The sequence below is a fragment of the Anolis sagrei genome, chromosome 4 (genome assembly GCF_037176765.1).
Source record: "Anolis sagrei isolate rAnoSag1 chromosome 4, rAnoSag1.mat, whole genome shotgun sequence".
Taxonomy (NCBI): domain Eukaryota; kingdom Metazoa; phylum Chordata; class Lepidosauria; order Squamata; family Dactyloidae; genus Anolis; species Anolis sagrei.
This window is the reverse complement of record NC_090024.1, coordinates 238,713,660-238,735,778: the sequence shown is the minus strand read 5'-3', so window position 1 is coordinate 238,735,778 and position 22,119 is coordinate 238,713,660. Positions and strand designations below refer to the sequence as shown.

The 22,119-nt window shown below is 39.4% G+C and overlaps 1 protein-coding gene across 3 annotated transcripts in view; it reads right to left on the bottom strand.

Annotated features, from left to right (window-relative positions):
- ZBTB46 (zinc finger and BTB domain containing 46) overlaps window positions 1-22,119 on the bottom strand; it is a 66,972-nt gene that overhangs the window by 25,332 nt on the left and 19,521 nt on the right. For 2 of the 3 annotated variants that reach the window (XM_067468256.1, XM_067468257.1), the window contains exons 3-4: window positions 10,488-10,769; window positions 1,412-1,581 (exon numbers count right to left, since the gene is read on the bottom strand). In XM_067468256.1, the coding sequence (XP_067324357.1) occupies window positions 1,412-1,581; window positions 10,488-10,769 (452 nt within the window). The remainder of the gene's footprint in view (window positions 1-1,411; window positions 1,582-10,487; window positions 10,770-22,119) is intronic. The other variant, XM_060771898.2, reaches the window with a different exon arrangement.

Genomic DNA, 22,119 nt, shown 5'->3' with positions numbered 1-22,119 from the left:
CAGTGGTGGCCCCTCGGCTGTGGGATCAGCTCCCTCCCTCCTGACCTTTAAGAAAAGAGTGAAAACCTGGCTCTTCAAGCAAGCTTTTGGAACCTTATTGTAACCAGACAATTCAGTATTGTGAACGAATATGGAACAACTTAACGATGCAAATGGACATGGGTTTTAACCCGGAAGTCATAGATTTTTTTATTGATTTAAACTATTTTTATTATGAATTTTATTATTATGATTTAACCTGTTTTAAATGATGTATTTATGTGTGTTCAGTATCTAATTGTTGCCAGATTGTATGCTGCCCTGAGTCGTCTTCGGGCTGAAAAGAGCAGGATAAAAGTATAGTACATAAATAAATAAATAAACCTTCTCAAGCAGACTTTATCCACAAGCTTCTGTGCAGAGATGTCAGCTTTGTACATTATATTGTTTTTACACAGGAAGCACTTCCATAAAGCAGCGTTTCTCAACCTGGGGGTCAGACCCCTGGGAGAGGGATGTGTAAGGGAGTGTCAAAGGGTTTACAAAACACAGTATGTTGGTCATGGGGGTTCTGTATGGGAAGTTTGGACAAATTCTATCATTTGTGGGGTTTAGAATGCTTTTTGATTGTAGGTTAACTATAAACCCCAGAAACTACAACTCCCAAATGTCAAGGTCTATTTCCCCCAAACTCCACCAGTGTTCACATCTGGGCATATTGAGTATATATGCCAAGTTTGATCCAGATCCATCATTGTTTGAGTCCTCGGTGCTCTTTGGATGTAGGAGAACTCCAACTCCCAAACTCAAGGTCAATGCCCTTCTAGTGTTTTCTGTTGGCCATGAGAGTCTTGTTTGTCATGTTTGGTTCAATTTCATCATTGGTGGAGTTCAGAATATTATTTGATTGTAATTTAACTATAAATCCCAGCAACTACAACTCCCAAATGACATAATCATTTTTTTTGAGTGATGGTCACTCCTTGGATTATTGGGTGTCTTGTGGCCAAATTTGGCGGCAATTCATCAAGTAGTTTTTGAGTTATGTTAATCGCACAAATATTACATGTTCATTTATATAGATGGGCTCTGGGATAAATGTTTCAGATACACTTTGCAAAAAGGGAAATCCATTTGTTTAGCAAGCCTTGCACATGCTAATTCATTATCATCAAATGTTTGAACTTTTTACCTATTTTGTATGCTTACATACTCAAGGTTGCATAAATATTTCTCAGGCAGATGGGTTGTGAGTGGGAGTCATAATTAATGTAATTATAACTTTATAGTTAATGTCTGTTTATTCCTTCAGTTTTTTTCAAACCTGGGGAACATTTTTTACAACTACATTTCACACATTCAGAACTGACCATTGAAAAGCCTAACCATTTTTCTCTCTGTAAAGCATCATCCCAGTCCACTATGCTCTTACCTGAGCAGAAGGCACCATTCTTTTCCCAGTTTCTGGTGATAAGTCACCAGAAGAGGAGATAATGGCAGGGGGGCTCTGGGTGGCAAGGTGTGATGAAGCCGGGAGAGGAGGTGCTGCTTCCACTTTGCCATCACTTTCACCCCTTGAACGATTCAGGTGGGTGCCAGGCCCTGAGGAACACAGGAAACGAGTCTCACCCACATGAATTAGCACCAGCCAGAGGGGTTTACAAAAGGAAGTTGCGGCGTAATCTTCCGTCAGGAGGAGGGAACGGAGCAGCAGAGACATTCCAGTCCCCTTGGTGCTTTTACACAGCCTCCCCACCCCAAAGTCTAGCAGAAACTATCACACAGCAGCAATATCATCACTAAAGAAAAATCAAACACAGGAAATAAAAACACAAAGCAGCACAAAAAAATGAGAGCAAGTTAGAACAAATACAATGCTTTTCGATGTTTGCATGTAATTAATCCTTAAATTAAATTAAATCTTAAAAACTCTGGCATAGACACTGAGAACAGGGAAGCCCTGTCTCTTGAGCGCTCCGGCTGGAGGTCAGCTGTGATCAGCAGTGCTGTAGAATTTGAAGAGGAACGAATGGAGGGTGAAAGAGAGAAACGTGCCAAGAGGAAGGTGCATCAAGCCAACCCCGACTTGGACCGCCTTCCCCCTGGAAACCAATGCCCTCACTGCAGGAGAACATGCAGATCAAGAATAGGGCTCCACAGTCACCTATGGACCCACCGACAGAACACCGACCTTGGAAGACTATCCTACTCGGACAACGAGGGATCATCTAAGTAAGTAAGTAAGTAATCCATTATAGTTTCCCTTCAAGCATCTGGCAGCATTAAGGAAGTTTCTATCTGTATGTGTTTTTCGGAACCTCTCTAAAAGCCTTCTGAAATCAGAACTTAAGAGTGTCACTTCACAGTCACAAACTAACTTTGAGGATGCTTTTCACACAGTGCTTTTATTACACAATTGCCCTGAACTGATTAGAGAATTTCACTGGGGATCCAGATGGAATTACCTTCCATTTGTTACCCTTCCCCTCAGTTTTTCCCATCACTTCTTCCTATTTTTAATATTATTATCACGGCTGAAAATCTGTTACGAAGATAGAGACAGAATAGCTGCGCAGAACAATGCTGCTTTTCAATAGCGGTGCTAGAAGTTAAATGTGTAGAAATACATCATATATATGAATGCTGACATGATACAGAAATGCTAGCTTAAAACTTGTTAAAATGTACCTAAAATCCCAAATAGTCATTTAAAGCATGAATGAACCCAGAGGCCCAAATTATGTGATGCTTATTTCGCAAATGCAACTAATGCACTTTCTGCCTCAGTATAAATACCAATTATACCATTTCCAAAACAGCACGGAGGAAGAATTCTACACACATACACTTATAGAATCATAGAATCGTAGAATCATAGAGTTGGAAGAGACCTTATGGGCCATCCAGTCCAACCCCTTGTCAAGAAGCAGGAAAATTACATTCAAAACACCCCTGACAGATGGCCATCCACTTATTCAAAAGATACAGCTCATAGTCAAGCTGTTGTCTACACAGTAAGAGAAGCAGAGTTAGGGAAGAAATGGCCCTGCAAATGTTGTTGCCCTTAACTTCTATCAGCCCTACTGTAGTCAAGGGCGACCCCCCCCCCCCCCCACCCAAAAAAAATAACAGATAGTTTATAATCAGGGAATTTGCCAAGGACACCAGGCTGGAATGATATAAGAGTTAAGTCTTAGCCAATTTGCAAAGGGACCATCCATCACAACAAGAACCCCTTGTGGGTACATCTGACCAAGGTTTTATATTCTGTATCTTACATAGTTATAGCAGGCATGCATAGGTAACATGGGTACTATAATTTCATATTTTTCTTCCCCATAAGAGAACCCGGGGAGATAGGAGCCTCTCAGAAGCCTTATGTACCCCAATCTGTAGGTGTACCTCCCAAACTGTAGGGACCAAACCTCCAGAATTGGGTACCCCTGCAACCACAGCCCCTCATGTGTATGTATGTATAATCTTGTCTATGCTTTGTATCACTTTATGAAATCACCAGTTGAATAATAATAATAATAATAATAATAATAATAATAATAGAAAAGTTGACGACAGATCCCAAATGTAGACTCTGCAAGGAAGTGGATGAAACAATAGATCACATCCTCAGCTGCTGTAAGAAGATTGCGCAGACAGACTACAAGCAGAGGCATAACACTGTTGCTCAGATGATTCATTGGAACTTGTCCCACAAATACCATCTAACTGTGACAAAGAACTGGTGGGATCACAAGCTGGAAAAAGTTACAGAGAATGAACATGTCAAGCTACTCTGGGACTTCCGAATTCAGACAGACAGAGTTTTGGAGCACAATACTCGTGACCTCATGATCGTGTTAAAAAAACAAGGTATGGACTGTCGATGTTGCAATCCCAGGTGACAGCAGGACTGAAGTGAAACAACTGGAAAAGCTGACACGATATAAGGAAAGATCGAACTGCAAAGACTTTGGCATGAGCAGTCAAGGTGGTCCCAGTGGTGATCGGCACACTGGGTGCAGTGCCTAAAGACCTTGGCCTACACTTAAACACAATTGTCACTGACAAAATTACCATCTGCCAGCTGCAAAAGGCTACCTTACTGGGATCTGCATGCATTATTTGCCAATACATCACACAGTCTTAGACACTTGGGGAATGTCTGGCGTGTGATCCAATACAACAGCCAGCAGAGTGATGTTGTCTGCTGTGGACTCATCTTGTTGTGTTTCAAATAATAAATAAATAACTTTATTTATACTCTGCCACCATCTCCCTGAAAGGACTCGGGGCGGCTAACATGGGGCCAAGCCCGGGCAGTTACCATAAGGTAGAATAAAATACTGTATATACAAAACAGACAAGTAAAAATGCTAAACAATAACATGGTAGTGCAATAAAAAATAATGACAATAACATAATAAAACAAAATGTAAAACGATACAAGGATTAAATGAGTGTGAGCTGGGCCAAATGCGAAAGGTAAAAATGAAGTCTTGCTATGACCTTTGCCTGCACTTCCTTGTCCTGGGAAGATTTGTCAAAATCTTGCCAGGCTTCATTTGCATTTGATTGGATCTACCAGCTAACTCAGTGGAAGCCATACCTCCTAAGGTGACTCAGAGGATAACAGGAGCCGGATGGTCCACCCTTCCCTTTTGTCACTGCTTGGACAATACACGACATTTGCCATCCCAGCATGGGGTTTCCAGTCACAGGAGAACCATGCCACCGTCTGTGGAAAGGCCATTTCCCCCTTTGTTATTCTCAGCCATCAGACATTTCTATGGACAATATTTTCTGTTGGAATCTGCAAGGAAGTCTGCTGGTTGGGTCACTGGGCTTAATCAGGAACTGGAAACAAAAAGGGACAATAAAGGCTTTGGGAGACCCATCAAGGTTATTATGTCCACAGACCAGGGATATTTAATCTCACCATCAGTCATCATTTCATCCATTGTTCTATGACCTGCCAGCCCTCCTGCAACCACCGGACAGGGAGAAATGTACATCAAAGTCAGGCGGTACTCTCCCATTGGCTGGGGCCTTCCAGAGTCCCGCCTCTGCAAGGAGACCTCTTTGACGTCACCCAGACTTGGCCAACCAAATGCCAAACCAGGTCCAGGTGGGGGAGGTGGGAATTTTGAATCTGAAAAGTGTATAAAAGTGCATGTTTTATGGTATTATGTATCTCAGCTACATTTGAGCGGGCTATCACAAGCTGGCATCACTTTCAGCTGAAATTAAATAAATACCTCAGTGGCTTCTGCTTCAACTTGGTGAGATTTATTCTGGAATATTGGGTTCTTTTCTCAACAGGCTTAACCCACACAGGTTTGGATCTCACTACCCACTGCCATTTTAAATTACTCAATAACACTACCCAGCATGACCAATAAGGACAGATAGAATCATAAGAGTTGGAAGAGACCTCATGGGCCATCCAGTCCAACCCCATTCTGCCAAGAAGTAGGAAAATTGCATTCAAAGCACCCCCAACAGATGGCCGTCCAGCCTTTGCTTAAAACCCTCAAAAGAAGGAGCCTCCACCATACTCCGGGGCAGAGAGTTCCACTGCTGAACGGCTCTCACAGTCAGAAAATTCTTCCTCATGTTCAGATGTAATCTACTTTCTTGTAGTTTGAAGCCATTGTTCCACATCCTAGTCTCTTGGGCAGCAGAAAACAAGCCTGCTCCCGCCTCCCTATGACTTCCTCTCACATAGTTATACATGGCGATCATGTCTCCTCTTCTTCAAGCTAAACATGACTGGCTCTTTAAGCCGTTCCTCATAGGGCTTGTTCTCCAGACCCTTGATCATTTTAGTTGCCCTCCTCTGGACACATTCCAGCTTATCAACATCTCCCTTCAATTGTGGTGCCCAGAATTGATGGGAGTTACCGTCCAAAATCAACTGGAAGGCATTATCTTCTCCTTGAATATCATGGGAATTTATCTTCAAAAGCAAACACCAACTGGGCAAAGTAATCCTTATCACTGAGTTCCCAATATTACTTGAGTTCCTGATATCCCCGATACTACTATTTACATTATAAAAATGTTGCAATTCATTTCATTTGCACATTTAACAAGAAGAGTAATTTAATGAAGAGAGTCACCCACATAAGTTGACAAGGAGACCCCAGGCCCAATTTTCTCCCTATATATATATTTTGTATTGATTTATTGTAAGACATCTTGAAAAACAAGTTAAAATATATATTCTTAAACAAAACAAATAAATTCCTCCTTGAACCATTTGTTAGTTGGCACTATGTACACTTTTCTGCAGAGAAAACAAAATCACCACAAATGACAGAAACCTCACTATTTTCTTTTTATATTTGAGGTATTGTGGTGACTGGAGTTTAACTTGATCTTCTGATTTTAGGGTTAGGAGACAGAGAAGAATTCACATATTTCACTGTATTAGCCCTACGTTGTGAAAAACACATTTTATTGCATTTTGAAGAGTAGAAAATGAGTTATAATTCATTGCAAAGCTGCCCTAATGTGAATTGACACCTGGTATATAAATGCTATAACCCCTGGGAGGCCATTAGCACTGGATTTAACTAACGTTAAGGTATCTTTTTCTTATTAAAAAGTATTTTCAGATCACACAATCATTAGAAAAATCTGGTACTCAGAGAGATAATACAAACTGCAATTTCAGATTACAAAATGACAATTATAAGCAACTGTTATTCTGCACTGCATAATCAAAACAGAAATATATTACTATTCTAGGCTCAAACTGAAATATCAGTATGTCAGCAGGATTTCTAAATCTTGACCCAGTGATAAATGAAACTTATGGACAACTGGAGATACAAAAGATGTGAAAAATGGCATCATAAATGTATTTTGTCAGTTTTTGAAGGTGAAAAGTGTTGATTGTCAATGTATTTTGTACTGGTAGTCATCTGTTTTATAAAGCAATAGTCAACTATATATTGGGCTTTTTGTAGAAAATGCTGCTATAGTTTAAAATGGAAATTAATATAAGCACTAAAATAAAAAATTACCAAGAAGCTTGCATTCGTGATAGTAGAACCATTTACGAAATTATTCCAGAGACACATCCTTATCTTGCCTTACAGCCAGTTTATAAATTATTCTTTCCATTGAGAAAAGGAAGGATTGTGTAAAAGTACATGTCAAGCCTCAAGCTCTCAAGTTTTATTATCCACACATTAAATCCACAATAGATTTCATATATTTTATTCCCTGAAGTTTCTGAACATGTTGTTTCTGAACACTTTGGTTTTGTAAACAAGGTCAAACTGTTTGAACACTTGATTTGAAATCTCACTTTCAGCTCTGTATAAAGGCTGATCAGATGCTTTTTAGATTTGACATATAACATACACACATTTTTAAATAGCCTTTTCATGCTACAAATTATACCTTTGTAAACTTCCTCAGGCAGTCCCAATGAATACTTCATGTTTAATTAAAATGATTCATAAACAAACATGCAAAGTATAACAAAAAGATACAACCATCTTCTGAAGTCCCTCAAGTAGTTAACATCTTTAATACAAGCCTTAAATATGAGGCAGTTGTTGTCTTTGCACCAGCCTTATAACTATAGAAACTTCACCAAGAGGTAAGGAAAGGTTATTTAATTAGTTATGACATTCATACCCCACTTTCCACATAGAGATTTTCCAAAGGAGCTTACCTCAGATGAATCAGTAATACCACCCTCAATCTTTTTTGCTCTCTCTCTTTCACACACACACACACACACACACACACACTTATATAATACAACACAACATTAAATAAAATAGTTCTGGAATAAAATGTCATATATTTATACATACAGAGACATCCATCTAATAAAAATAGGCAAAAGTTTCAACAGCAAGCTCTTCCTGGGGAGAGCACTCTCCAGCCAAAAGTGCTAGCTCCAACCAGGCTGTTTTACCCTCGGTGCCACAGCTGCACCTCCAACGATGAAACACCAGTGAATTAATGGGTGAAAATTATATTTGGACCAGATAGCAAAAAGCCAGATGAATTCACAACTCTGGATACTAAACCAGGGACATTTCTATTAAATGCAGTATTATTTAGACTGTTGTTTTACTCCTTCTGAAAATATCACCAAAGGATCCACTTATTAAATTGCTAAATTTAAAACGGCACAAAGAAAGAAAAAATATTCAATGGAAAGAATCTCAGATCTGCATGGCTCTCTGCAGAACACTTGAAGATCACAGTGTCATTCTGCTAACCACAAGGCGTTCTCAAATCCACATGAAAATTCAATCTGTTTCTGCTAACCCAAACGCAACCTGAACACATGGCCTGAGCAACTTCGAAGACGTCAATTTGCATTACGACTGCTATTCCTCTCTATCCTTGCTGCAGCAAGTGGCACACAGGCCCAGCTTACTTGTCCAAACATATCTCCCTCTACGTCCCACCTCAGAGCTTAAGATCTTCTGGGGAGGCCCTGCTCTCTATCCTGCCACCGCCGCATACACGCTTGGCGCCGACAAGAGACAGGACCTTCTCAGTGATGGCCCCCCGCCTGTGGAACTCGCTCCCCAGCGAAATTAGGTCAACTGCTTCCCTCCTTTCCTTTAGGAAAAAGTTGAAAATGTAGTTGTGGGACCAGGCATTCAGGTAGCAGGCTGATAATAAAAATGATGACAATGCTATGGAAAATGGACTATGAACAGGCTTTGGTCTAAGTTGTTGATTGTCAAACTCGGATTTAGATATGACCAACCAATTTAGTACTATTTTAAATGGATTTTAAATTAAATGGATATTTTAAATTAAATGTAACTGCTGTTTTATTTGTTTGTATATGGGGGGCATCAAATTGTTGCCAGCTGTAAGCCGCCCTGAGTCCCACCCCCCAAAGGGGTTGAGAAGGGCGAGGTAAAAATATCTGAAATAAATAAATACATAAATATAACAAAAATGAAACTCAGAGAGTAAAACCATACAGACAGCCCATATTCAGAACTTGTTATATGCACATGAACAAGTGGACAAGCCTGTTGTGTAAAGACATGGCTGCATTTCAAAAGCTGTCTCAATTCCTGGCCCTCATTATGCTTTTGGAGCCAAATATACTTCCCCTTCTCTCCACACCTCCCAGATCCTCTGCGGTGAAAAAATCAATAGGGATTTTAATTAGACTGATTGGAATGAGAAAGTTCACTTTCTTCTTTGCTTCTGCATTAAGTTGTCTTGTCATTTAGGGACACATAATCATTTTGGTCTCTGCTATGTCCCCATAACTTTCCACTTGTTTACAGTTTCATATTCAGGAACTTTCACTAAGGAATCAGGGCATTCATAAGGGACACAATTAAGTTTCTTATCCACGTGGAAAAGATCTATGTATTTGCTTAGCTCACAAATGACAAACCAGTTTTTAGGTTTCTGATCTGGATTATGGGTTCACATTATTGTATACAAGGAAAGGTTAAATAACTAGCAATAACTAGCTTTCTAAATATGTGAAGATAAGAACCTTGAGATGCTTCTGTAAACACAAAACACACATTCTCAACACAAACGTACCTAAGCTCCTCACTGCCTATTCTGACTGAGCTGTTCAATAATAAAAAAAAATACCAAAGGTATAGTTCTCGGACTTCAATAATTCCCTTCTACCTAATACACTTTGTGTAGACTGTGTAACTTCATATAGACAGCCAAATTCTACAACTTATGACAGACTCCAAGACAGAAGCCAGGCTAATACTCTCTAACCTTCTGAGTAAGGACTGGTTATTAGAAAACTACACATGGAAAAACACACTTGCATTCTGAGAATAATTTCCTATTTTTTTCTGTATCAGGAGTAACTTGAGAAACTGCAAGTCACTTCTGGTGTGAGAGAATTGGCTGTCTGCAAGGATGTTGCCGAGGAGATGCCTGGATGTGGGAGGCTTCTCTCATGTCCCTGCATGGAGAACTGGAGCTGAGAGAGGGAGCTTATCCCCTCTCTCCCCAGATTCGAACCTCTTACCTGTTGGTCTTCAGTCCTGCTGGGACAAGGGTTTAACCCATTGCACCACCAGGGTTAAACCTATTGCAGTTCAAGGACTTGTATGGCAAAATTACACACCAACACAGGCCCTACACCTCTGTCTCTGACACGCTCATACACATATATCTTGGGGAAGGGGGGAGACTAACCATTAAAAAAACTAGTAGCACAGGAAGAGGGTTCAGATAGGACCCTTTTATGTGCAAGACATTTTTCTGCATAGAAGAGCACTGTCACATGAGTCATATGAATCTTCCAATATCAATGCAAAGTCAAATGGAACAGTCAAGACACGAACATTTACCATCTGTGAGAACTAGCCCCAAGTAGCTCAGCCACAAAATACCATCTTAAAAATTTATAAGGCAAATAACTGAGCTTATATCAGTTTGGGATTTAGACTGAACCATCATTTTAAAACACAACCAAGTAACATCTTTATGAATGCCATGTACCTTGATTTGGGTACAAAGGAACAGCAACTTACAAGACAGTGAATGGGTGCCTTTGGGTAAGTATTCAAAGAGCAGAGAACTCTCTTCACCCAGCATGTCGGCTTTCAAGGACAACAAACTGTTCTTGCTCATAAGAGCTGCCCGCAGGTTCGCAACTGCCACGGCCTGAAGAGCATTCTCCTTCTCTGGTGTAAGAGGCTGAGAAAGGTAACTGGCTTCCCCGCCTAGGAGGGCTTCATCGACTGCTGAATAAAGGTCCACTCTTTCTATTCGGCTGTCAGAAATGTTGGCTTCTGCCCCTGTCAGGTCCACACCTAAAGGGAAAAAAGGAGTATAAATAACCATGCACCAAGGGTGTTCTCTCGGACATATGTGCATTTGTAGTGCTGCCCAGCCTTCATCCATAATATCAGCAATCCTAATAGCTTGTTTAAAGGGATCTAAGATTATTTGCTTTTCCAGAGCGAACTTCCATACTATTTTATCTACTAACACTGAATTCAAATGCATATTTTCACATAAAGGCACAATTCTGCATAATCACTGAGGACAAAGATAACTTGAGAAAGGTCTTCCCTTTTATTTATCCATCTGCAATTTATTAAAACAGTGTTTCTCAACCTCCCTAATGCCGCAGCCCCTTAATACAGTTCTTCATGTTGTGGTGATCCTCAACCATAAAATTATTTTCGTTACTACTTCATAACTGTCATTTTGCTACTGTTATGAATTGTCATGCAAATATATGATATGCAGGATGTATTTTCATTCACTGGACCAAATTTGGCACAAGTACCTGATACACCCACATTTGAATACTGGTGGCGTTGTTGGGGATTGGTTTTCTCATTTGGGAGTTGTAGTTGCTGGGATGAATAGTTCACCTAAAATCAAAGAGCACTGTGAACTCTACCAACGATGGAAATGAACCAAACTTGGGACACACAATTCTCATGGCCAACAGAAAATACTGGAAGGGTTTGGTTGGCATTGACCTAAATCAATGCACCTAAATCCAGAGAGCACTGTAGACTCAAACAATGATGATCTGGACCAAACTTGGCAAGAATAATCAATATGCCCAAATGTGGTCACTGGTGGAGTTTGGGGAAAATAAACCTTGATATTTGGTAGTTGTAGCTGCTGAGATGTATACTTCACCAACAATCAAAGAGCATGCTGCACCCCACCAATAATAGAATTGGGCAAATCCCCCCCCCCCCCCATCTTGAAGGTATTTGCTGGCGTGAACTGTTACAGTAAATCGTAGCAGGATCAAGCGTGTGTTAAAGAAAACCTTATGGTGTTAATTATTATGTACAGCTGGTAATATAGGTCAGCCAGCATGTTTGGGTCACACCTGGTGGGGTATAACTATATGGATTTTAGAATACAGTTTGGAGAAGCAATACGCTACTCTGAGGGGAAGCAATATGCTGTAAAGCTGCTATGCTCTAACAGTGATGCTCTTTGCTATGGTGGAATAGCTATTTACTCAATGTTTATGTTTTGTTCTCTCATTTGAATGAAGATGAAGAAGCCTTATTCTGTGTTACTTACAAGGCCTATGTAAGTTTGTTGCACTGTTTGATTTTGTATGCAACATTGCAAGTTTATGCCTCTCCTGATAAAAGTAAAGTTTTTCTGTTCCTTTTTCCTCTTTGTGTGTCTTTTGCATGGGACTTGGCTAAAACATGCTTTGTGCAACATGAACCTCCCTCCAGCCTCACCTGCACATGTGCACCACACTGCCATGCGCTGAGAACACTTGCTCTCCCCTCCCTGCTTGGAGTCTCAGAAACAGTCCTCCCCTTGACTGAGAGGCCGGCTGAGAGACTGGCCAATCGCAGCGGAGGAAGGTTTTTGGTGGGAGGATTCGCAGTTTGTTTCCAAAAAATAAAAGAACAGGCAGAGAAATCTTCAGCCTTTTCTTGCCAAAGAGGTTCCTAAGACCATCAGAGATATATGTTTTCTGATGGTCTCTGGTGATCCATCTGAAACCCCCTCACAACTCCCCCAGGAGTCTTGACCCCCAGGTTGAGAAATGCTATATTAAAAGAACAAATAACTATTGAATATCTCAGTTACATTCAAACATATTTTTTGAAATGCAATACTTCTATATATAATAAGGTAATGAAAGCAGCACTCTCATCCCAAGTCTCTTTCATATTTGAAATACAATAACATGCCCTGGGCCTTGTAACGATTTCCAGACATTAAATAACAAAATGCAAAGAAGGTGCTGCTGACAGTTTCCATATAAATTATTACTCACTGCTCACCCGTATTAAATGTTCTTCGAAAGCCACTTTCAAGAACTGTAAGTCAGTTCAGAGTTTCTCATGTCAGTTTGGGGCACCAGAAATAAAAAATACCTTTCTGGACTTTAAAAGCTAAAACAACTATATTATGGCATGAGCTTTCATTAGATCAGTCAACTTCATCATAAGCACGGAATTCTATCTTTAGTTTACCTATACACCCAGGGAGGGTGAACTACAAAGAACGAGATCAGAGGAAACTGAAATGCTGAAATCCTAACTGCTAAAAGTCTCAAGTGTGACAGTTTCCTTCAACAGCTACAAAACAACATCATAATACTGACATGCTTGCATTGGTATACAAGGTAAGATTGTGTCCGTATTTTATAGCTACGATAGTTAACATCTGCGGAAGGCAGCCTAATTAAATCAAACAGGAGGTCTGTGCCCAAGGAGATACAAGTTGCAAGCCTGTAAACCGTTAAAATCTAAGAATTACGCTAGCACACGTCCTAGTTTCCTAGCAGGTGACCAAACCTTACTCAGTCCAATGAGAAGAAATGATAATGGAATAAAAGGATCTAGAGTAGTGGTTCTCAACCTGTGGTCTGTGGACAACCCGTGGTCCGCAAGAACTAAAATATGGTCCGCAGCCTCACCATTATTACACTGTTGCAACGAGAGCAACTGGTCTCACGAAACCCTCTTATTGCACACTGTCCTGCACTTCATTCACTTCTCCGGCCCTATGATACGCTGTTTGAATTATTCCCTGCTCCGCCCCTTTATAGCTGGCCATACTCAGTTTGTAATCCTGGCCATTGGTTTGCTGAACCTCTACTGATGGAACTACAATGAAATAGGTTTTTAATATTTTTATTTTTGTGTGTTTAACAGGATTTGTTTATTTTATGCTTTTAGTTATGTTGTTTACGTTAAATTAAATTGTGTTATATTGTCAAATGTGTTTATTTTGATGTAATTTTCTGTATTGTTTTCTTTCCGGCAACTGAAAGAAAACAATATAGAATGACTTATAGATTATATGTTGGAAACTGCCCTGAGTCCCTTCAGGGAGATAGGACAGTATACAAATAACATTTTATTATTATTTTTAATTATAGTGATGAGGCTTATTAAATATGGATTTCTGTGGGTGTGCAGATGGCGACTATTGTGGCGTAATGTAAAAATAAGCCACATGTAGTTCACGTTTGATCAGCCCACACACTGCCTTGCCAGAGAAAGAAAATATGCCATGCAGATGGACAGTAAAGAACAAGTAGTTTACTCTTTATAGTCCAGAACAACATATGTATAATGTGATCAGTTGCAACAACTCACATAATGTCCGCTTATGAGACATTTAAAATGGTCTTTCTTTGTCCATGTGGATAAATTCCTTTAGCAACTCATAAAGCAAGAGCATACTCCAAACTCTGTCTCTCTCTCTCTCTTTTCTGCTTCTCTCCAAGTACCTGCATAGTTCGAGCCTGAGAAATGTAACAGTAACCAAAAGTCCCAGGCTCAGCACATGAAGTCTGACCAATCGGCTTCATGTATCTTATTTCACATTTGACACATAACACATACACACACACTAGCTGATTTCTTCCATGCTCCGACAACTAGTGGAGGGCATATGTTCTATATCAGAAACAAGAGCTGATGTGGTCTATCCAATGCAATTTTCTGAATCAGCACCCCCAAATAACCAAACTGAAGCTGAAGTTGACCAAAACCTGATTCATAACCCTTTTTGTATTAATGCTGGAGAGTGGTCCCTGGTCAAAAAAAGGTTGGGAACCACTGATCTAGAGAAATCGATCTCATCCAGGAATCTCTAAACTAGCTCACTGTGTTTCCATGAAGAGATGGCAGACAAATATTTTTCAAATGCCTAATAAATATATGGTTGGATAGCAAAGTATTTTTTCAGATTATTGTAAACCTGTCTCAGCATTCTCCTTCCTACGTCCACATCCAGGAGCTGATGAACCAAGAACTATACTGCCCAGGATTAAATTTACTGCTGCAGAATGAAGAAGGGCAAGTCCATGAACTATGATACAATGCTGATAGAAGTTGACACAGATAAATGAAAAACTTAATTAAATTGTGGGAGCCGCATCTGAGACATGGCAGGAATACAAATTGAAAACCCTCCTCCATCTGCTACAGCAAGGAGTCAGGGTCAGGAATCAGAAACTCAGCTTTGATAACCTTAAAGCAAAACTTCACTTTAAAAAAACGTTGTTCCTGCTTACTATAATCAAAATGGGAAGACAACAATGAACATTCAAGATGCAATATAAAATACATGTGCTGAGGAACACCACATAGAAGATGAATCAACCCTTTTAGAAAACATCTTGATTGCCTCATGAATGTTTTCTTGTCCATTCCACTTTTACTCTCGCAGAGGAGTACTAATATTAGAAGTATTCTGTGTGGCGAGAATGACTTTGCACATCTGCAAAATTGTTTTTCCTTCCAAACGGATGGCATACCACACAATTGCTATTATCTAAATAAAACATACAATCTAAAATAAAATATCTTTCTTGTCCAAGTTAGCACTAATAAATATTTGTTAGCTCAGGAACCAAACTCAGATTAAGCCTTGTCTGGTACCAATAGAACAGTGGGCCAATAAAACAAAGACATAGATCTAATTGCAATTGCAGTCCCAACCAGCGTAGAACTTGATAATGCCCAGCTTAATTGAGTTACAGGGATTCAACGGGTCTACTGTAGTTTGGATAATTTGATTTAGCCCATTATCACTACTCAGAAGAACATCTGCTTCAAAACAAAAAAACTTCTTCAATTATTAAAATCTGTTCAGGAAGCCCTGCTAAGAGTTTAGCTCTTGTAGATAGTTCCATTTTTAATAGTTTAACTAGGATTCTTTTTGCAGGTCGACTTTGGAGTTTATAAGGGGACCTATTATATGTTCCTCTTACTTTTAGGTCACTGGGATTGATTTTCCTATATTGTAAGACCTTTAAATTGGTCACTAATGAGACTCTTGGGCTTTATAACCGTAGCTTGTTTTTGAACACAGTGTATCCCTTTATTATGTGAACATTAAGCTTTTCAAATATAGTTTTAATGGTTTTTGTATGTTCCATGAACCAACCTTCTTCTCTGGACGTTGTAGTTCACCCACAACCAGAGAAACTGTGACCTCCATCGATGATGGATCTGGACCAAACAGAAACCCCATGACTAACTCAATCTACTGGAGGGGTTTGAGGGAACTGACTCACCATAGTGGGAGTTGTAGTTTACCCTACAGCCAGAGAACACACTGAACCCCACCGATGATGCACCTAGAGCAAACTTGCTCAACATAATTAACTTTAAGTACTGATGGAGTTTTCTGGGGTCAACCTGGCATGATGTGAGTTCACCCACAAACCTTATGCATTTTGTACAATTAAAAATTGACTTTTTCTAATAGCCCAGGCAACGCAGGGTACCCAAGCTAGTATGATAATAAAAAGTAGGTTAGTAAGCAAATACAATGCATTCTGGTGAAGGAGTTACAATAGCAGGCCCAAAATGATAAGGCAAACAGCAATCTAGATTTCAGAGAAACTTACAGTTAGGTTCACCAAGCAAAGAAAACAGTTATCAAAATATACTCAGGCTTTAAAACTTGAAACAAAAGACAGTGGGATCAAAGCTGAAGTTGTATTCTTCCAATATGCTGCTATTTATTTACTTACTGTATTTATACACTGCTTTTCTCACCCCTGGGGGGACTAAATAAGACCCTACTTGAACAGAAAGTTCAACTAGATAGACCTTGTGCTTTTATATTCTGAAATAATATTTCCAAGGCAACAAAATTAGTTTCCATGTTATTAAGATGTTTACTTTGGGGTTATATACTTTTTAAAGTAAAGTATATAGCTGAAAAGGAGTGATGTTAAGAGATACAAATTTTCATAACTTTTGTTCTTGCAAGCTATTATTATTATTGTTATTATTATTATTATTATTATTATTATTACTTCCCACTTTCCTCTTTCAAATGAGACTCAAGAAATAATATTACTATGTTTCTTTTCACTGAGAGAAAGCTGCCAAAAACTATGCAGGATACCCTTGTGGCAGGGATTCTTTTAATACATATACATTGATGAATAGTATAGTCTCTAACTCAGTGGTTTCCAACTTTTGATCCTCCGGGTGTTTTGGACTTCAGCTCCCACAACTTCTAACAATTGGTGAAATGGCTGGGATCTTGGAGAGTTGACGTCCAAAACAACTGGAGGACCAAAGGTTGGGAAACCATTGCTCTGACTTAAGCAATGGTTTCCCAACCTTTGGTCCTCCAGTTGTTTTGGACGTCAACTCTCCAAGATCCCAGCCATTTCACCAATTGTTAGAAGTTTGAAGCCCCTTTTCCTCTATTTTGAGTACCTACCTTGCTTGCCTTAATTATTTGCTCTGACTTAAGCAAATAATTAAGGCAAGCAAGGTAGGTACTCAAAATAGAGGAAAAGGGGCTTCAAATATATAGTTAAGCAAATTATAGCAAGACGGGTATTTTCATGGGCAGAAGACAGCTAGCTTTAGAGCCTGGAGAAAATGGAATGTAGGGTGGAGAAGCAAAACAGAGATACAGCTCAAAGCTGTGCTAGGGTGGGGTCATTTTAAACCTAGGGTGTAACCAGGCAGAAGTTGAGCTTCAAGCCATCCATTCAGCTCCCTAGGATTTTTAAAAATAACCACATAACCCTTTAATAAAGGAACCTCAAAACATAGGTATTTCTACTTTATTCCAACGTAGGTATTCTTATCACTTTAGTTAACTGGGACATTATAGCCTGCCAGTGATTCCTACAAAACTACCAAAAGCACTACCATTCATTCTGCTAGATCCAGCAGCTAATTCCTGCAACTTTTTGTGTATATTATATTATTCATGTCATGAACATGGCAGTATCATAACTTACAAGTAACTGAATTGTCTGTTGAAACAGGATTGCTGTGAATTTTCCGGGCTGTATGGCTATGTACCAGAAGCATTCTCTCCTGACATTTCACCCACATTTATGGCAGGCAGTCTCAGAGGTTGGGAGGTCTGTTGAAAACTAGGCAAGTGGGGTTTATATATCTGTGGAACATCCAGAGTGGGGGAAAGAACTCTTGTCTGCTTGAGGCAAGTGTGAATGTTGCCATTAACCACCTTGATTAGCGCTGAATAGCCTTGCAGCTTCAAAGTCTGGCTCCTTCCTGCCTAGGGGAATCATTTGTTGGGAGATGTTAGCTGGCCCTGTTGAAAGCTTGTGTCAAATGTGTAGTGCAAATCTGTACCTCAAAATATATTCAAACAAAGTTATCTTCAGAGGAACCCTTCCCTTAAGGCAGTAGTGTCAAAACTGTGGCCCTTCAAGTGTTTTAGACTTCAGCTCCCAGAATTTCTGGCCATTGGACAAACTGATTAGGGCTTCTGGGAGTTGATGGCCCAAACATCTGGAAGGCCACATGTTTGGGCCACCTCCGCCTTAAGGGAACAAATGTTGCTGGGTTGTTGTGAGCTTTCCAGGCTGTATGGCCATATTCCAGAAGCATTCTCTCCTGACGTTGGCCTAGCAGTTTTAAGGTTTGGCTTCTTACTGCCTGGGGAATCCTTTGTTGGGAGGTGGTTGTCTGGCTCTGATTGTTTCTTGTCTGGAATTCCCCTGTTTTTGAGTGTTATTTATTTACTGTTATGATTTTAGAATTTTTTAATACAGATAGGCAGATTTTGTGCTAGATCTCCACCATCTGATAGGTAATGGTAAAAAGCCCTTATTATGCAACAAAAAGACCCTTATTCAGGACAGCATCATTTATTTTAAAAGGCAATCTGTAAGCAAACACTGCCAAATATCTGAACAGCAATGCATGATGGTCAGGGGGAAAACATCTAATACAGCGCAGCACCCAGGTGGCAGAATAATAAGATAGTTACCTTCATGGAAGCATTCCTTGGATTAATCTTAGCGTCAACAGACAAACTAGGAACACCTTTTATTTATAGTTGATGATAGCATTGAGCTCTTAATAAAAATGACGTACAATATGGCAGAACTCAAATGTGATCTAGTGTGATACATAAAACAGCAAAATTCAACTGTGGACACAATATGGAAGATTTATGTTTCAAGCATGTCACAGTATACCCAATATATTTCTGACGAAGATCATAATCTGCACTGTGCAATAACAACACACTTGCAGTTCATTTTCCATCTTTCAGTGCATTGGAAAGATTCCACAGACTCAAGTCCTGGATGTAGTGGTGTTTTTAATGAAGTTGCTGTGAGTACTGACATTTCTTTATTCTATTCATTGGAAATTAGCACTTACTTTAAGCAGTACTACTTTAAAAAGGCCAGTTCAACAAGCTATTAAAATACTGACACGGAGATTGATAGATCCTAGCCAAACACATACATGGCAGTATTTTGATAGTTTGCTGAAATATTTAAAAATATTTGATTGTGCACTGAATTGAACAAACTGTAGCACTGAAGCAGAATCTAACCCAGAAGCAGCAGGCAAGATAGAATGCAATGCACTGGCAGCACATAGGCAAATCTACAACCCTTTACAATGGATAAGGGAGAGTGGGATGACAGCACCACCACACTCTAAAGGTAGTGATGACCAATGTATTGTCTGTATTGACAAGTGAACAGGAACCCCAGGCGAAAACCAAGTCTCAAAGTGCGCATAGTCTCAGTACTCACAATATATGGCACTCTGTGGACATTATTACTTGTTTATATCCCACGTTTTAGCCAAGATTGACTTCCAAGATTATGGCACAGTGTCATAATTTACAACAAAATTAAAAAAGCCCTTCTCAATTAGTCCAAATGCCAATCTAACCCAGCAGTTACTCACCATGGTGGGAACAAAATGCCATTTGGAAGATATGGGGAAAATACCATCCTCCTGATCATGCCTCACAAGTGTCATTCAGAAACATATTACATCTAACAACTGAGAAAATATTACTAATATGGGTTAAATATTAATAATTAGTAATATTAATAATAGGGTCTGTGTGTTAAACCACTAGCTACCAAAAACCTGCTGACTGGAAAGTTGGCAGTTTGAAGTCGCAGGTCAGAGTGACCTCCCGCTGTTAGTCCTAGCTTTTGCCAACCTAGCAGTTTGAAAACATGCCATGTGAGTAGATCAATAGCTACCGCCTCGACGAGAAAGTAAAATGCGTCCATGCAGCCATGCCGGCAACACAAGACCAGAGGGTGTCTATGGACAACAGGGTCCTCGGCATGAAAATGGAACAAGACCATTTATCCATAGTAGGAGTTGAGCACCGCTTCCAGATGTTGGAGATGTTTGTGCATTGTATGTCATTGTTGCTCATGTATAAAAGGTAATAAATGTTTGTCTATATATACATATACTGTAATCCACTCTGAGTCCCCTCGGACAGATAGAGCAGAATAAAAATAAAGTTTATTATTATTATTATTATTATTATTATTATTGATAATATTACCCCTTATCTGGAATTTCAAAGTCCAAAAGAGTCCAAATAGGTAACTGGGACTGTGACACCCTTGCTTTCTGATGATTCAATGCGCACAAATTTTGTTCCAAGTGGTGTAAATAAGGTGCGTATGAAACATCAACTGATCTCATGCTCAGATTTGGACCCCATCTCCAAGATAACTCATCAAGTATATACAAATATTCCAAAATAAAAAACAAACCAATGGCCAAAACAGATCAAGTCCCAAGCATTTTGGATAACTTGTATCCATTGATAGCTGTCCTATTCTATGAAGGTGTCTACTCCCCTTTTACAGCCCTCCATATTAATGATCATCCCTTGTGGTAGCTATTTAACCACATTCTCTAAGTAGTAAAGTTGGCCCACATCAAAGATTTTATAACAAATTAGCCACAGAAAAAGGAAAGAGCATTACTTTAAAAACATGCCTGACATTTAAGATTCATCTATCATTCTACTATATGATGAAAAGTGGCAACATTACATATCAATGTATTTTATTTTATGGTACCTTTCATACACTCACCATCAGTGAAGCAGCACAGAGTGATTTTGCTCTCAATTTTAAGCAGCCCCCCCTGGAAAGTCTCAAGCTGTTGTTTATTCATCATACCTCACCTGTCGTAAGTGACAAGGTGTGTGCTATTTTCATCAAAACTGTCCACAAGCAGAAAATTATGGGTAAGGGTTGAAGAAGTAAATGTCTGTTTCTCAAAGACACTGCAGATCCCCTTTGCTAAAATCCCTTTGCAAACTGACAGATTTCATGGTATTTCTATTCTGTGAGTGTTCCAGTTCTTCCTGCCAAGGTAATTGACCTCCAGGATGCCTATCTTTAATACAAGAAAATCCTACAGCCAGAGGGTACAGTCTTTAGTTAATCCTATACAACTATATTCCTAATACAACTGAATGGCCAGAGAGGTAAAACACATGAATAAATGTCACCTTTTCTGGCATTCCTTTTTCAAAATCCTTATTTCCATGCCTAGTAATTGTGCAAAGGGGGTTTCTTTCATTTGCTAACATAAAAGGAAGAATGTAAAGGTGGGAAATAAGCCAGCTAAACCCTCAGTTTGATTCTCGAAGAGCTTTCCAAAGAGAAAAAAAATCACTATGTTAAAGAACAACTGTATTTACTAGCTTACATATTTCGACAAGAAAAGAAACCCACAAAAGAGTGTTTTCTTTCTAAAGGATTTATCTTGCTACCTAATGACAAAAGTTATAATTCAATATCCAATTAAGTTTCAGAGTTTCTTATCTTTTTAAAAGTACATTTCACTGAAAATTTTAACAAGTTATGTTTTTTTTTTTTACATCTAGGAATGGTGCTATCACTAATTCCCACCTGGGACATTTAACCTAGAATATGTGAAGGAATGTAGTCAACTGGTTGACTGTACAGCAGTCTCTTTGCAGTAAACTTTTTTTTGTTCTGCATTTCCTTTCTCCAGGATAAAGCAATACAGTCTCATATTCCTTGGTCTACTGCTAGAGAGACACAATTATATTATAAATTCAAAGAACATTCAGATTCTCTGCTTCAGCTTGTTTCAGAGATTGTAGGGCAGGCATGGGCAAACTTTGGCCATCCAGGTGTTTTGGACTTCAACTCCCACAATTTCTAAGTTACTTAAGCGATCCCTCATTGTTCAAGTATAATGCCCTTTCAAATGCAGTGTCTTGGAGGTAGATACGTAGGTGACTGTGTTTTTCCACAGTGAGGACACGGTTTCCAGGTGGAAGGCTTGATGCGCCTTCCTCTTGGCACGTTTCTCCCTTTCGCTCTCCATTTGTGCCTCTTCAAATTCCACAGCACTGCTGATCACAGCTGACCTCTAGTTAGAG